The following is a 16,988-nucleotide window of genomic DNA, read 5'->3' on the forward strand; positions in this document are numbered from 1 at the left end:
TGAAGGGAAATGAAATCCACCGGTATACTACAGCATAGTTTGCTTTGGAGATTACCAATTGTAATTGTTTTTGATCAGACAAAAATGTTCTTTACAAGCCCACTTTGTTTTGTCTGAGTGCAGGTACAAGCAAGTTTTCAGTATCTACATATGAACTCAGAAAATACCAATTCAGAAAAACCAGAGGAGCTCCAGAACAAAACAAGAACAAACACCACAGAAGGAAAATGCACAGAAAGAGTAATTTATTTTGAGTTTTGCTTTCAAACTCATCCAAGGGTAGTTACATCTGTTCAAACATTCCCCTGTCTTCAGCATGTGCTGTTACATTTTGGCTGCACGCTATAAAATTAGACATTTCAAGTGTCACAAACTTAAACAGACAAACATTACAGGTCAGAGTGAAACGTCAAACAGAATCTCTGCAGTTTAGATACTGAAAATGAACTGTAATAACACACACTTTGTGCTGTTATGTCATACCCAGCTTGTCATTTTCTACTTTTTCACGAGTAAGTCTGCCTTTGTTCCTCAGCTGCTCTATCTGGTGATTCTGTTATGAATTCAAATGTCTGAAGGTGTCTATTAATCAGATTTGATCAGTCAAAGTTGAACAGAGATGCCGCTGAACTTGAAATACCAAATTGGGGTTTTATGATTTTGATGTACTAAAAGGCACTTTGTCACTTTGTTTACATGTGGAGTGAAGAGTGGTCAGTATAATGTCACTTAAAGTACATCATGGGACATGAATTCCAAATTGTTGCAGCCACCAATAATGTAATAACTGTGTGGTAACAGTGTAGTAAACATGTCTGCCTCAAGTGGTTTGAAATGTAATAAAAATGTTAACGTAACAAAAAGTTGGGATGACGTGGCATCATACTATCATCATCCTCGACTAAATTGTTTAATATACTATACTTTGATCTGTAAATGTTTTCTTTTTTTAATAAACTTCAATTATTAAAAGAATGCAGATTACATTTACAGGCTTTATTACAATTTCAAACCAGGCACTGACAGGTTATTACATTATCAGCCAGCTTTCGCTTTATACTTTACAGCAAGGTAACACTGGTGTCTCAGCTTGTTTAGTTTGTTCAGACTCAAACCGGTTACAGCAGAACCAACAAAAGTTCCCTTTCTGGCAAAATGAACAGACACAGTCAAAGTCTTTGTACACAGAAAGTAAAATAATTCTTACTTTGTACAATACATCTGTGCATGTCTGTTCATTCTACCCATTTTTCTGTTTCTCTGAGGGCTCATCGGGGCTAATGTCACTCATTAAAGAACTCTAATACAGTGTATTTAGAACTACTGTAATCTTGTGTATATCAGCTGCGGTTATGTGTACCAGCTGATTCCCAGTAGCATTCTGAAGCTAACTTTTCGAAATTTTACAAAAAAGAAAAAAAATGAGAAAATGCAAATTAGATGCATTTCCATTGATTGGGCTGGAGCGTATGAGCGAGGCCACACAGAGCAGTTTCGTCAGAAGTTTGCCGTACAGGCTACTTTATGCGTGGCTGTAAGGAACAGAGTAGTCAAAGAAGAAGAGGTTGCGAGCTGGAAACTAAACCAGGTGACTGCCAAATGCCAATAAACCTCAAAGAAGAGACGGTGTCGACTGCTTCATAGCAAATCTGACTGCCTCTGACTGGCTAGTACTCGATGCCTTCGTTGGTTGGGTTTAAGCATGAGGAGTGATGATTGGTTAGGGTTGGGGTAAGAATATCAAAGTAAGCCAATCAGAGGCAGGGGAGGATTGGTATGTGTGCGTGGAACAATGAGGTCCACACACACACTGTTGCTTCTACCAGCCATCTTTTCAGGTGAAACAGCTCCTCTTCTTCTTCTTCTCTTGGAGCAGAAACAGTTGATCAATCATGCGAGTTCAACGTTCGCTACGACAGAACTTATTCGGAAAAGATGTTTCCATCTTCCATTAAATGCATATTCAAAAAAGGCAAAAACCAGCTCAAGCAGGGGCATAAAAACTTTTTTTTTTGTGAAATTCAATATTCAATATACGCATTAAAAACACGGCTTGTCTGACGACCGCCTCTTTCATTTTTGTTTGGTGACGGGAGAAGTTGACCAACACGCTGACTTAAAACATTCTGCGGTGCAATCAGCACAAATGAGTTATGCCATGAAAGGCTCAACTGTGACCAGTGATGATCCCCTTACATCTCAATGTTGCAAGAGCCGCGGTTGCCCCAGTGATGTAGTGCTGAGGTGTCATGCCATGGTAACAACTGTTGAACTGCAGAGGCGTTGTATACACTGCAGGCACTTCGAGGCAGTAAATCACAGCTCTGTTTTTAGGAGGCCTTACAGACTTTTAAATCTGCCCCACTGGATGTCTGCAGGGCACGGAGGGCTGAGATAGGACGCAAAGGTTCCTATCCCAAATGCCTGATGGGATCTTTTTGATGCGCATGAATAATTGAGCGGGGAAAAATATTCTACAGGAGACATCCATCATGTACATGTTCGTCTCCATTTGCTGTTGTCAGTACCAAACTGGCTCAAACTCATCTCAGTAGACAGTTAGAGGAGCATTAAAAACATGCAGTTTCAGCTTTTTTCATGACTCAGTTTATTACTGTGATGGAACAGAGGAGGACCTCTGAAAAATTCCTAATTTGATTTGTGTTCAAAAAATGTGCAGCCAGGCTTTGTGGGATACTTGAAAAACTTTAAATTGCTCAGTGCTAACATCATGACCAGTGAATGACCCTGTGAAATTGTTGCAAATGGTATTCACTAAATGTGGTCTTGGAAAAAGTGCTGGAACAGTGTGGGAGAGCATCTTAAGAGTGGTACTGGCGTGTTGATACAACCTCAGCTAACATAATCAGTAACAATGCAGCAAGTGGACGGTAATGCTGAAGACAGGAGAGCAAACACTTTTTGTCTGAGGGTTTGGAGTTGTATCGGTGTGTGTGTGTGTGTGTGTGTGTGTGTGTGTGTGTGAGAGATGGGGTCAGATTCGAGTCAGCTGGTGCCAAAAACTGGACGGCATGAAGCTTTCCATCTTGTCTGCAAAGAAACCCAGGGGTGCAAAGAGTGTGCTGAAGAACTGAAAGGAAGAAAGAGCACAATGAGCCTCCTGCTGAACCTCTTCCCACCCTTTCTCAGACAATGTTTAAGCAACACACTTCAATAAATCCACAACACTTATGAAGCACTAAAACAATGTTATAGAACTTTTATATTCTGGGGTGAAACACTCCGTCATTTACCATAAATGTGATTCAAAAGGAAAGAGAAACTATTACTTTTGATTAAGAAAACTGAGGAGAAACAAAGTTAAACTGAAACCAATACTTCAGTCCACCATCAACCTACGTTCGAGGTGTTTCTAAGAACATGCACCTGCGCAGCCTGTTGTCCTGTCTGGAAACAGGACAGGTGTGCCTTTAGGAGGACTGATCTCGGTGTTGAGTTGCAGCAGGGCGGTTCACAGCTGAACATATTTACACGTATAATCCAGAAGCTTTCGAGTACAAGGAAGAGAAAGCCAAAACAGCATTATCTGACTTTATCACTTTTAAATTTTTGTTTGTAGAAACAGTGCTGACAGTCCAATATATTCATCATATCTGAGGATAAACTTTATATTATCCATGATTTGGATGTCAACACACTTTTATACATGAAATCAATCATGTTCATTCTTTTGGTTTCTCTTTGTGTCTCTAAGTAACAAATAAATGAAAGGAAAGGAAATAAACCTTATCTGTGTTTTTTACTTTTGTGACAAATTATTAATAGATAAAATTAGCAAAAGGCAAAAGACACTTCAAAACTGGATGATCACTCTCCTTTGAAACTGATTTATGATGTATGATCCAACAACAAGAGCGAAGACTTTTGTAGGATAATCTGTCGTAATAAGATAACATTGGCATCACAAATGATGTATATTTTAACATTATTTGCTTATTTTTGACCATTATCATGCATTGTTTGCCTGTACAAATTGTCATCTGTGACAATGGCAGGTAGCAACTGCGTGAACCAATAGGATTACTCGATGGCTGGCATTCACATTAATCCATTATCGTGAAAGAAGGTCAATGGATCTACTATGCAACCAGTGCACTTCCTATTCGATGGACAGGGCTAAATTTGAAACTGTCTAAAACTGTAATCCAAATGTATCTCAGCAGCATATTTTCACTATATTTTTATTTTCTGCTGTCAGTTATGAAATAGGAGCAATAACAATATTGTGATTCCCTTACAAATCTGGCAAACTCTTCTCAGGACTATGAAACTAGAAGGAGAAACTCAACCACCTGTTCTTATGATCACCAGCAGTTTATATCCACTTAGATCTAAGATTAAGATCTAGGATCGGGTATGTGTATAATAGAGCATTTCAAATGTGCATGATAGTGATTTAAGTAAGGTGGTAACAGCAAAATGTCTTCTAAAATATCACAATATGGTTTCTCCCTGAAACTACTTGAGGTGTGCTTGATACACTTGACACTTTAATAGTCTCATAAGTGGACATATCAGCCTGGCCAGACAAGTGCAAATCAAGTACTCCTCTAATCCCATTTAATATATGAAACATATTCAACTACTATGCTATACATGTCTGCTATCCATAAATAAAAGGACAGGCAGGCTGCCACCGCCGCCACCGTCCGGCCTTGCTTGGATCTTCTGCTCAAGAGCAGCAGAGTCAGAGAAATCTGTTTTTCCTCAGAAGGCAGTGAAGACCTCTGTGTTCCTCCCTCAATGGTTTTCATGCACTCCATGTGAACATTACACAAACCAGGCTTGGGGGCTGCTGTAAAAATCCTATCTGGACTCAATCTTTCCCATAACAAAAGGAAGAGCACTAGATGTTCTCTGTGGCCTTGTTTTTGCTACAAGTCTATATAACGACAGGCCTTAATAAACAGGGTGACCATAAACAAAGGATTAGCCGAAGTAAGGAGTTTGCCAAACTGGCTAAAACAGATAACGCTTCCATAATAAATAAACAGTCAAAGGAAGTCATGCACGCCTTTAAAGTTCCTGTATCTATAACGCTGGAAGCTACGCTGTTATGTTTGCTACGGTGATAAGCTCCATTATTCAGCTGTGGTCACTGATATCGTAGGTTGAACAACAGCTTGTTTTGGCGGGAAACACAGACTCTACAGGCCTACGACTCCCATGAGCCTCCAGTGTTACTGTCAGTGATGGAAGGCAGCGATTACCACAGGGGTTAAAGGGTTCAGGTCACAATCAACATGTATTTAAAGCACAGATAGAAAAAAGACCCAATCAGAGATTAACCGCTCAGCCAACTTACACACAAGTCTCAGTGAAGCTGGTGTGAAGACGCAAAGGCGACTATACGAATCAACATCGACATTTTAGCAACTTTTGAGGCGAAATTGAGATGTGTAGTTTAGGTACTTACTGCTTTGGCAAAGACACCCATGAGTTCAGGGAACTGATGTGTGAGCATGGCCAGCATGGCAGTGAAAGAGCAAAGGCCTGCTGTGAAGAGGATGAAGAAGGGGAGCTCTTTCTTTGGGTACACAGACACCTCGTGGAACGCTGGAGCAACGGCCAGAAAAAGAAGTCATTACCATTGCAGATAAAGAAGGAAAAACACGAGGGTCTAAATAGCGAGAGGATGATTAATCACACAAACGAACTGGGAGCAGTGGAGTACATTCATGGACTGCACGTAGGCTTTGGCTACTGGACTTACAGGGCAGCAGTTCCCTGTCTGCTGTTTCTGTGCATCCTGGGTAGGGGTAAAACAGATGACCCTTCTCCAGTGGGTAGGGAATTATCCGGAAGGCTGTAAAGACAGACAAAGGTGCAAAGAGGAGGTTGAAGTAAGATGAAGAACACACCAAATGTGACTTATCGGTCCAGTGTTTAAAACAGCTGACACAATTTTCAGTAAATGGTTTAAGCAGCGGAATATTATACAGACTGACAAGATGCGAACATCCTAATAAAGTGTAACAATAACATTCCTCCTGTGCTTCGTGTGAGCGATGATCTCATCCCTGTATAATAACAAGCAGAGGATTTCTGTGGGTGTGCTGTGCATACAAGACCTATGACACACAATTTACAAATGAAGAGTAGCACAGAGGGAAGATGCGTCGGGTCTGTGATGGCTCGGCTCTTCACAACTGGAATGATAACAAATCCTTTACGTTAAACAAGAAAAGAAGAAGAGCTGGTGGTACATACTGCCCTCCCAGGTGCAGTGTAGTAGGTTTAAGGCTCCCTCTGCCCTCTTCCAGTGCTGCAGGTGGAAGAAAGCATATGCCACTGCCTCGCTGTCACCCCTCTTCAAGATGTGCTCTGGAGGCAGAATCAGGCTCTTCATCTCCAATAAGTACTGCACACAGGAAGAGGAAGAAATACAAGAGCTCTGGTAAGTATACACCACAGTGCCTTGAGTGGCTGGTCTAGATTCAGCTATTAACAAGAGCAAATCTGCTCCATTTAGTTACTGTCCTTCGCCTCTACAGCAGCCAGCTAGAGTGAGAACAAGCATGTTTTTTGTGAAATATTTCTACTGGGTACAGTTCTCTTGTCAATTCTGCCTCAAAAATACTGTAACCATAGTCAGGTTCTTACACCACTTGAAGTCACACAAGATGATTGCATACTACATGTCCAACAAAGTGGAATGTGCAAAAAACACCTCAGCTGGCTCAGAGACTCGTCGGCTAAGATTAATACCATGTCCATTGTTTGCACTCATTTGGAAGCATTCGTTTCATGTCATCGTACTCGAAATAAGACAACATTTATGAATATTTACATTATTACATTCAGCAGACGAAGAAGAGGCAAACATAAGCCTGAATTCTGCTGATGTAGGTTTTTTTTTTTTATTCTGCCCCCTTGTGGTCAGAAATGAATTTGAGCAGCTTTAACACTTTCATTCATATCTTCTGCTTGTTTTTCAGTCACCACTTCACTTATTCTATTGTGCAACTCCTCCCTGCGGACTGAAAACATATTTTCTTCATGTGAGACATTTGTTGACGGCCTTATTTTGCAATTGTTCAAGGTGGGTGGGAAATGCTTTCCAAAGCTGTCCGAGTGTGTGTTATTGTTACAGTACAGTACACTCATTCCATGAATGTGTAACACCCCCCGCTCACCCCTCCTCTCTTTCCCTCCTGTATAAGTTTGTCCCAGTGAGTCAGTAGGTTCACTGTGCTGACAAAGGCCCACATCCCAGAGTTACAACCTATAGAACAGGTACGCCGTCTGAGATAACAGCGAACGAGCATCTCGAAATAACAACATGAGCATACTGTGTACTGCTTTTCTGCAATTTACAGGATATTTTTGATCAAGCTCAGTCCATGGATTAAGTCATTAAGGTACATATTGACTTTGATGAACCTGCCACTCTATGCTCTTTATGTCTGTGGTGTCCACTGTGGCATGGGTCTGTGTTAAACAAAGCCCATGTGCGGGACTGGGGCCCCCTGGGCTGGATTCCCAGGCAGCCAGCTTCACAGCGCTCTGGATCTCAGACTGACACTTTGGGAAGGTTACCCCACAGCTAATCCTGTCTAATCCCTTCCATGGTCACAGGCTCAGCCAGCCAGCCATCCATCCATCTAACCAGCCAGACCATGCTGCTTCACCCATCTCCCCCTGCCTTACCCTCTTTCTCCGCTCTCGCCCTCATGATCACAGCAGACTCTTCGACCTGGCTCTGTCCCGTGTTTTGCCAATCCTCATTCATGCTCCTTTAGCTTTCAAAATATGAGCCTGGATCCCAGGACTCAGACTGGTTACTTGCCTCTTGACTGAAATAATTATTGGGTGGATTCTTGTGAAATTTGGCACAGACATTCACGTTCTCCTCTGGATAAATTGTAAGAACTCTGATGATCCCTTTGACTTTTCCTCTAATGTCATCATCAGTTCAAATTTTCAATTGGTCTAATACGTTGGTTTATGATCAAATACCTGCAAAACGAATGACAATGCAAAACTGTACTTTGTGTTTGGTGCTAATTAGCTAGTTGTATCACGCTAGCACGTGATGTATCAGGTGATTCTCTTGCAATGTATCAAATATCGCAGAATCACTGTATCGTGATACTGTTATTATTGTGGGCAATGTGTTGTGACAGTATGGCATCATATCATGAGTGATCCCCACCCCTGTTGGTATTGTTATTTAGAGCTTGTTAGCATGCGGATGTTAGCATTTAGCTCAAAGCACCACACTGTACCTTCATACAACCTCACAGCACTGTGAGCATGGCTGTAGATGTTTAGTCTTGTTTCTGACTGTCCCAACCTTTACTTCCCACCCCCTGCTTGAACAAAACTACTTTACTGCTGATCTGCAGTTACTCATCCTCCACTTCCTCTCACTTCCACTGCCTGATAACGGTGCACACTCATGTCAACTGAATAATGATCAACAACTCAACCTCTCAGGACAATTAACCAATTCATCATTGATTGTTCCAGAGCCCATTCATCCTTAAACTATCCTCATTATCACATGTTTGAACTATCCCTGTGCTGCTGTGGCCATATTTATTAAATATATCTGTATATTCTGCTCTGGGCTGACCATTTGCCAGGCGGCATGCTGTCTGTTCCTCACTCGCCACCCTCTGAATCTCTCACCCTCCCATCAAGCACGCAACCACCCAACAGGTGTAAACCCTCCACTTCACTCAACCATTCTAGTAAACTGTCCTGTCTTCTAGCCTCTTTCCATCTCAACATCCTCCGCAGTCATTACAACGATCGGCAGCCAGAGGCAACCAGAAGCTGCTTGTTTGCCCTTCTCACTTACCCTGTCTGACTTACTTAAATCAGCTCTCTCTCTGCTCCAGCCAAGACATCTGACTGTCCACCTTCATCCTCCTCACCAGTTCGGCCTCCTTTCTTCTGAGCATGAACCTTTCACCATTCCCCACACCCCCAGCTGTAGCGCTGAGGCAGCCAGCCAGCTCAAGAGGAAACCTAACACCTCTCTGTTGTAGAGCATAACACAACTGCCATAACTGATAAAATAGCATGGATTTTATTTAACACATGCATGGGGCCCAATCTTGAACTTCACATTTGATCATTTTGATGTGTTAAGTATGTTATTTTGGTTAAAACTGGGCATTTGACAGATAACGGTAAATACTTTACAGTTTTACGCATATTTCTACCTCTTTATTGGTCTGTTGTTAATAATGAATCACCACTATATGTGGCACCCATGTAGGTCTGGGTCCTCCTGTGTTTTAAGATTAAGATTAACCATTTAGAGAGGCTGGCTGCTCAGCTGTCCTTCCTCGCATGCCACGGCATTAGACCTGGTGACACCTCAGTCCTCTGTGCTGGCCTACCCCCACCCCATTCTTCGGTCTGCTTCTCCACTCCCCGTCACCTCTTTGATGAAGGGATTGAGTTTCATGTGTTCTCCTTTTATCCCTGGGTAGTCATAAGCCCAGAGCATAACTCATAAACTGCCTTCTGATTCTAATCTGCAGCACTCTGCCTCTCACAATGGCACACACAGGCAACAATGACATCAGCCTTGTAGTTGCTCCATAAGGGTCAGACAAACATACCGTGAAAGAACATTAAGACAAACAGGTGTTGGGGTTATAAATGCAAACAAAGATTAAGAATTTCATACAGTCAGTAAACACCGCTACTCCAGCCTCCACTGAGAGACCGGACAGTGGCAGAAAACTCACAGCGTTTATTCCTCCCCCCCTTTTCCTTGACTGCATCAAACCTCATCCATCTTAATCCAGAACAAACCCAGGACTGCTTCTCTGTCTCAATTTACAAACCAAAAAGCCAATTTCAGATGTAAACTAAGCAAAGGTCCACATTTTTGAGCCACGACAGGCGATGCAGATGAGACCACGTCAACCAGAATGGGGTGAGATGAGAAACTGCTTTCCAAAGTGGAGCAAACTAGCAAGGTAGATGGGATCAGGTGACCCAGGCAGCTTCAAAATGAAATGTGTATGAACTGAAGTGGTTGTGTAAATGCACGGCAGAGTCAGATAGCAGGAGCACTTGATCAGCCGTCCAAGCATCAGGCAAACTGTCAGTTTCTTAACCACAGGCTGGTAAAGAAGCTGATTAGAATGGATGGACAGATGGAGAAAAGAGTGGAGGAAGAGGAGGACAAGAAGATGAGGAGAGGAAAACCAAAATGAACAAAGGGGAGGAGGATGAATGGAGAAGGACAAGAAGATAGGGAAAAAGAAAAAGGGTCATGTGATATGAGGGCAGCACTGAGATAGACTGAAACGTGTGGATGTGGGTTTTAATGTGTGTGCATGTAGCTTTTATTGAGCAGTTTGAATTAGCTCATGTGACGTAGCCTAGCATGATATTCATATATAATCTCTGTGGCATGCTTGATAACACGCCCACACACTTAATGCTTGACCCAGCATTGCTCCTTCACTTCTGGCCACTGGGTTGATTTTTGACCTGTTTACATTCACAAAAAACACACATTCACACCTGGAAAGGTACCCAGGACAACCCCTGTCTGATCTATTGAGCAGTCCAACTGGAGAAATTTGGGGTCAAAGGTCTCGCTCAAGGTCACCTGAGTGCTGGTAATGAGGGCGGAGAAAATCAGATTTATCTTTCTGGTCCAGGGGCCCAAATGGCGACCATCCTGACACATGACAATTTCTCTACACTTACTACATGGCAGCCAACGGATACAAGGATGACGACTGAGAAACTTAGAAAAAACCACAAACACAAGGATTTGCCAAAGCTGCTCTCCTCTGCTTGTTCCAGTTCAGTGCCACAGAAGTATCTGGTACAGCTTCTCTATAGCAACACAAACACACACAAGCTTTGTTATTGAGTCACCTTTGATGCATCTCCTGCCACCTTACACCAACATAGAGTTTATTCATTAATATCTCACTTAATTATTATTATTATTTCTTTTTGCTCGTAATGTAGATGAGGATATAACTTGAAATGATATGGGACTTTAAAATTGCCACTACGGTCAGGTAAACGTGTTGTTAGGAGGCTTCAGTGATGTCTTGGGAAACACATTTATTCGCCTTCTTGTCGAGAGTCAGATGAGAAGACTGAGACCACTCTGAGTGTGCAGTAAATATGAAGCTGCAGCCAGCAGCTGGTTAGCTTATCTTAGCATTAGCATAAAAACTCTCACTTTTCGCAACACCTAAATGTCCTTTTGTTTGTTCCTTTTCATGGTCCAACGATTTTAATAAAGCTTTTTAATAGAAGGAGGGTGAAACATCAAGCCTGGCTGTGTCCACTAATTAACACGCTGCATTGTTTGTTTAATCATAACAAAAACCAAAGTGTAAAAACGTGTTGTGGTTTTAAGAAGGGTTATGGGCCTGAATGAAACAGCACAAAAAAACCACTACATGCTTTCCATACACTTTTGTTCCAGTCTGCATGCTAAGCTAAGCTAACGGGCTGCTGATGGTAGACTCATATCAAGCACACAGACACAGAGTGGTATCACTCTTCTCATCTGACTCTCTGCAGACACGCGCGTATTTCGAAAAAATGTCAAACTCTTCCTTTAGCCTTTAACATTATGTTTATAGCTGTAACAAAGCTTCATGATATTAGCAACTGATCGATAGCTTATTAGAATCAGCCACTCCTTCTCAATCAGGTAATGTTGAAGAAGAAGAAGAAAAAGAAGAGCAAAGATTTACTTAAATCTACAGCAGAGGACAGAACTTTTGGGCAAAAGCCCTTTGCAGATCCTACTTTGAGGGGCAACAGGCCAGCCTGTGTCTAAAAAGGCTACAGTCACAGGTGCACTCATCATTCAGACATACCAGACAACACAAAGCAACAACCCCCCCTTCACCACAGTCAAATGCTGAAAGATGAGCCCACCAATAATCCTCTGTGAAAGGTGTCTTACAAATTTCACAATGTCATTTAGCTATTCACCTAAACTCACAGGAGTCATTTTGATAAAGCTGGCACTGATAGCCGACATCAGCCTCTCTTGTTGGACTCAAACAGGGGGATGAGAGGGGATGAGGGAACATGAGAGGATAAGAAACGGGATGAGGGTACGTGATGAGAGGAGAGAGGATGGCCGCCTCTGGGCACTGTGGGGAGGGAGCAGTTGGAAAGACACTGAAGATGAGGGCCCTCACTTTAAAATCAAAGGCTGGATCAAAGTGCTGGCTGACGCTCCCCCTTCCAACCACACACACACACACACACACACACACACACACACACACACACACACAAACATTGAGTCTCTTTCTCTCTCAGAAAAGGAGTGCATGAGATGAAACAACATCACACTACAAAGGCTAAACTGAGACAAAACTCTGCTGCAACTAGCTGTGTATGACTCTGTGTGCATGTGTGACATTTAATCCTGTGGGAACTGATGTGAAAGGCCAGAGAGATATCCAGTTGTAGTCCTGTAGTTCTCCCTGGTTCAGCTGTACATAAAGCTGCTCTCTATTATGCAAAACTGTGACCAATCTGTCTTGCACTTCCAGTTTTTCTTGGGACCCAAATATGACATTCAGACTAAACTACCTGTAAAAAGACATGATGCATGTCTGATTCCTAAAATACTGCATTGTCTCGTAACAGTGGTGTGACTATGTCCATCAAATATACAGCAGCGTCCCACTGAATTGATTAATAATAAATAAAATCATCATCAAAATCACTGATCTGGACATAGAATAAAAAAATACAGATATAAAAACAAGGTTTAGGGTCTAAATCTGCTACTATAGGTGTGATAAAATGAAAGACGAGCGACTGTATTCAGACCTATACTGACACCTGCTGGTGAGCCAAAATACAGCATGTCTGAAGAAGAAGATGCTCTATTTAAGTTGCACCACCTGTTACCGCCAACATAACTCATCTTTGATTGTCTGACTGAGTGTTTACTTGCATGCTTCGTCTGTTCTGGGTGTCATGTGACACCTGTGTGATCAGACTGAGGTGGAATTAAAAAAATCTGCCCACAGCACTCACAGCACAGCAGCTGCGTGGATGAAAATATACAGTATTTTAACGTATGAATCAATCGACTGACAATATCACATCCTTGATTGATCGGTGGGTTTTCACGGCCCGCAACCATCAGAGACTACGTGTCACTCATGAGTGTAACAACTGACCTTTGGCACATGTGGATTGAATTCAACGGCTCTGTGTATGGCCTCCACAGCGTTAATCTCTGCTGTGCTTAGCCCTCGCCGTGACGCGGCCTCTGGAGAGAACCTGAGACAAGAACAGCTCATATAGAACGCTGCTCACAAAGTCATTCAACGCTGCTGTTAGTGCAGCCATATAAAACAAGTGCAGTTTAATGGCATGCAACATACTTATCTGATACAGCCCGTGCTTTCAACAGCGCAGATGTGTAGCATATTGTGGCTGATTTTGGCAAGCTGATGTCTATAATGGCAGAAGAAATTGGGTTCATGTCACATAAGTCATACATTTCCAAGCTAACCTCTGTCCAAACATAGTATGACGACTTCAGGAAAATGACATTTTTATTGGGTCTAGTCTTACCGTCATATTTGGCAAGGACTGCTTGGACATCAGCGTATGCCTGAAGCTCTAGAAGTGCCTCCAAGAGGTTTTCGTGTATATTTAACATTCCCAACAGCGGGAACTCCTTCATTAACTGTAAACAAATAAGATCCCATACGTTACTACTACTTCTGTACTGCTCCTGTTTTAAATACAGCGAACATGTTGCCTCTGCAGTTGCATGAGTAATTGCACACTGCAGCATTACGAGGTGCACATCTTTGAAGGAAACTCACATCTCTCATCATTTTTACTGCTTCTTTGATGCGTCCCAGCTTGCGTGCACACATTGCCAGTCTGCGTTTAATGTACACCAGTAAGTTGATATCTTTCCCAGCTGTGGAGGCAAACAGAAAATAGAAGGCACTTAATGTAGAAAAAAAACACTTAGAAGACTAAAACATTGATAAGACAGAAAGTGTTCTAAATAGGCCTCAGAATCCAAAGAGCAGCTTCACACTACATCTTGCGTCTTGTGTAGAAGATGACCATTGATGGAATATTTTGCTTGTGATTACCTCCTTCATCACAGGTGGGTGTGGACAGATGTTGTCTGCTCTACTTCATGTGTGATGTGAAGTTGCACAACAGTGCATTCTCAAGTGATGCACTGCACAGGGTGCGGCAAAGTATGTCGCACAAGCAGGATTCAAAGTGGGTGTAATTACTCATCAACTAGCTAGCCATTGTCCTGCTGTCATCAAGGTCTATTCAAATGCATTCTTACCGATGCTTAATGCTTTTTTAAAGAGGCGTTCAGCTTCTGTGATAGTTGTGGCTTCTTCCTCTGCCAGGAGCACGTAGGCTGCAGCACATCTGCACACACACGCAGATGTAAGACACAAAGGGGCAGATTTTCAACAGTCCATACATGCAACATTATATTTTCCTCTGTCATACAAAACGACAATAGAAATGTTTGCACACATGTCAAAAACACAATGCAACTAAGGCAATAACTTGAATGTGCAAGAGCCCATAAACAGCCAAAATATGATTATATTAATGCATTTATGTTCTTAATGTATTGTATGTATTACTAAATGCATTACAACAGTACAGAAGAAGATACAGTATTGTGTTCATAGATACGATATTTATGGAGAGAATATGTAACTGTGTTGGAGCAGGACTCACTCATGATTCATTTCTATGGCCTGGTAAGCTGCTCTGATCCTGGCCTGAGGATTTCTCTCTCTCCAGGCTTTCTGCATCACTGTAACGAGACGATAAACTCAAGCTTATGACACATTTTACCTTACAGTCCTGACGTGTTTCATTGCATACGTCTGAGCCAAAAAACTCCACAGCGAAAAACAAAAAAGCACTTCAATGTGAATATATGGAACCAGAGAACCAAATCTCTCCCAAGGAAATATGCCAGCAGTCGTTTGTGCTCGTAAAAACAAAGTTATATCACATTTCTGATTTCTGCTCTACTCATCAAACTGGGGATTTTAGTTTGTAGACGATTAAAACTCACCAGCATCTTCTGGCCTTAACTGTGGGGTGTCTCCTGTAAAGAAGGTCTGATGGTCTTGAGCAGACAGGTTCATATCATAGTATGTTAAGGGTTCCTTCCCTGTTACCCAGGTGTATCTGCAGAGTTCAGTTTCACATGATGAAACATTCATTTGAAGTACTACTCGATGCATTCAACACAGCTAAATCTGAATTACACGTCTGAAACTCACACATACCTGTTGTATTCTGCTCCTCTGAACAGATTCAAAGGGTTCCTCCAGACCTTACACTCTACCAGAAGGACGACACTGTTATTGGTGTTTGTAATGATATGAGCAGTATTAGCTTGCAGTTTTATCGTATCCATACTTACCTGACACACTGGGCCTCGGCTCTGCCTCTCCATTGACTGATGTGAACAGACCAGTGGAGGAGCTGCTCTCCACTCCACCCAGGAGAGGACGCAGGTGGCTCACTGACACTTGTTCAATGAACGAGGTCCCATATTTACGGAAATACCACCACTCAAATATCTGTGGTGGGAACACATATGGTGGCAGTGGGCTTTACAAAAAATATGTAAGACAATGAAAACTCAAGTTATCCCATAGTTGCACTTGCTATCAGATCACTTGAAGAGTGCTAATGATAATTAGACACTAGATAGATGAATCATTTAACTCCACTTAAACTATCTGTCCATCTTCTAGACATGTCATTTCTATGACTGCACTCAATGTTCCTCAATGCAGCAGGTTTCATTAGCCTTGGTTAACAGCAAAGCTTCCATGCATCCTGAATAAGAATTTGAAATATAGGAAGTTATAGCTAATTGTGTCAGCTAAGTGGCCTGCAAGTAAACCTAATTTTGTGTGAATATTTATCATGTATTCCATTGTGTGAGAAACAATGAAGGCGATAACTCACAAGGATGAGTCCAGAGATGAGAGAGGAGGTTCCAGTGAGCGCCACATAGAATTTGGGGGTCAGTGTATTCAAAAACACTGAGGCTGAAAGCAGAGGAAAAAGAAGACGGTGAATTTAGTACCATAATGCAACCAGAACTGTGAAAAGTTAGTGTCCTCTGCTCTGACCTGCAGCTAAAAACAACCACAGCTGATCTGTCGGCAGAGAAACACCGGCAGTGGGTTCAGTTCAGCAGGCGACATGCAGCCACATACAGTGAGTTATCTCGATTAAATGATGATTAAAGAGGCACACTTGACAACACAACAATAAACTACTCATTTTTGACTACATGCACTACACGCTGCTGTTAAAAAAATTAAACAGCCAGGAGCTGGTGATGGATATTTAAAGACTCGACATAACTCAAACCAGAAAGCCGCCTATCTTTATGCTCGAATCAGTCAGACAACGAACTGTCAAACCAGCAGCTCCCGTTTGCTGCCAGCTAAACCCGAAGGCTAACAATAGCTAGCTAGCAGTTGCATTAATTCACCTGAGGTAAGAGTTTCCTGCAGTTTCAGGGGGCTCCACAGGACGTAAATCATGATCAGCACCATGCCGAACCAAATGAAGCACACGTAAGTCCATGACCAAGAGAGCCAAGACTTTAATTTCTCTGTAAATCCGAGAGATTGGGGATTACTGCCAGCGGTGTCCTCCATGTTTCTCCGGATGCCTGTAAACAGAGAAGTCACGTGACCACGAAGTGAGAAGAGTTTTATTTTGAAATCTCAAAAATCCATTTCCGGGGAAAATACATTCAAGGTTTGGTTCACGAGTGCCGTTGTTTACTCATCATCGAAACTAAATGAAATAATATATAATCATATAAATGAAAAATGTAACATAAATCAAAGCTTCTAGCTGTCTGAGGAGACTCAGAAACATTTAAAATACGACAAAAATGTAAATAATAAAAATACGTTACAAAATGTATTAAACGAAATGAGAGATTATCTAAC

General features: G+C 42.0%; 1 protein-coding gene across 2 annotated transcripts; it reads right to left on the bottom strand.

Annotated features, from left to right (window-relative positions):
* Positions 1 to 228: 228 nt before the first annotated feature.
* Positions 229 to 16,694, bottom strand: LOC143326819 (suppressor of tumorigenicity 7 protein-like). Of its 2 annotated transcripts, XM_076740779.1 has the most exons (15): positions 16,520 to 16,694; positions 15,985 to 16,067; positions 15,431 to 15,590; positions 15,294 to 15,348; positions 15,077 to 15,192; positions 14,731 to 14,809; positions 14,321 to 14,409; positions 13,830 to 13,930; positions 13,573 to 13,687; positions 13,380 to 13,452; positions 13,173 to 13,275; positions 6,232 to 6,382; positions 5,735 to 5,827; positions 5,438 to 5,577; positions 229 to 3,091 (listed from the first exon to the last, which is right to left on the bottom strand). In XM_076740779.1, the coding sequence occupies exons 1-15, from the start codon at positions 16,686 to 16,688 to the stop codon at positions 2,996 to 2,998; spliced, it is 1,623 nt and encodes a 540-aa protein (XP_076596894.1). In that variant the 5' UTR covers positions 16,689 to 16,694; the 3' UTR covers positions 229 to 2,995. The 2 variants fall into 2 exon arrangements, with proteins under 2 accessions (XP_076596894.1, XP_076596884.1); XM_076740769.1 differs by having other exon boundaries at positions 13,380 to 13,687.
* Between the last annotated feature and the right edge of the window lie 294 nt (positions 16,695 to 16,988).

The sequence above is a fragment of the Chaetodon auriga genome, chromosome 2 (assembly GCF_051107435.1).
Source record: "Chaetodon auriga isolate fChaAug3 chromosome 2, fChaAug3.hap1, whole genome shotgun sequence".
NCBI lineage: Eukaryota > Metazoa > Chordata > Actinopteri > Chaetodontiformes > Chaetodontidae > Chaetodon > Chaetodon auriga.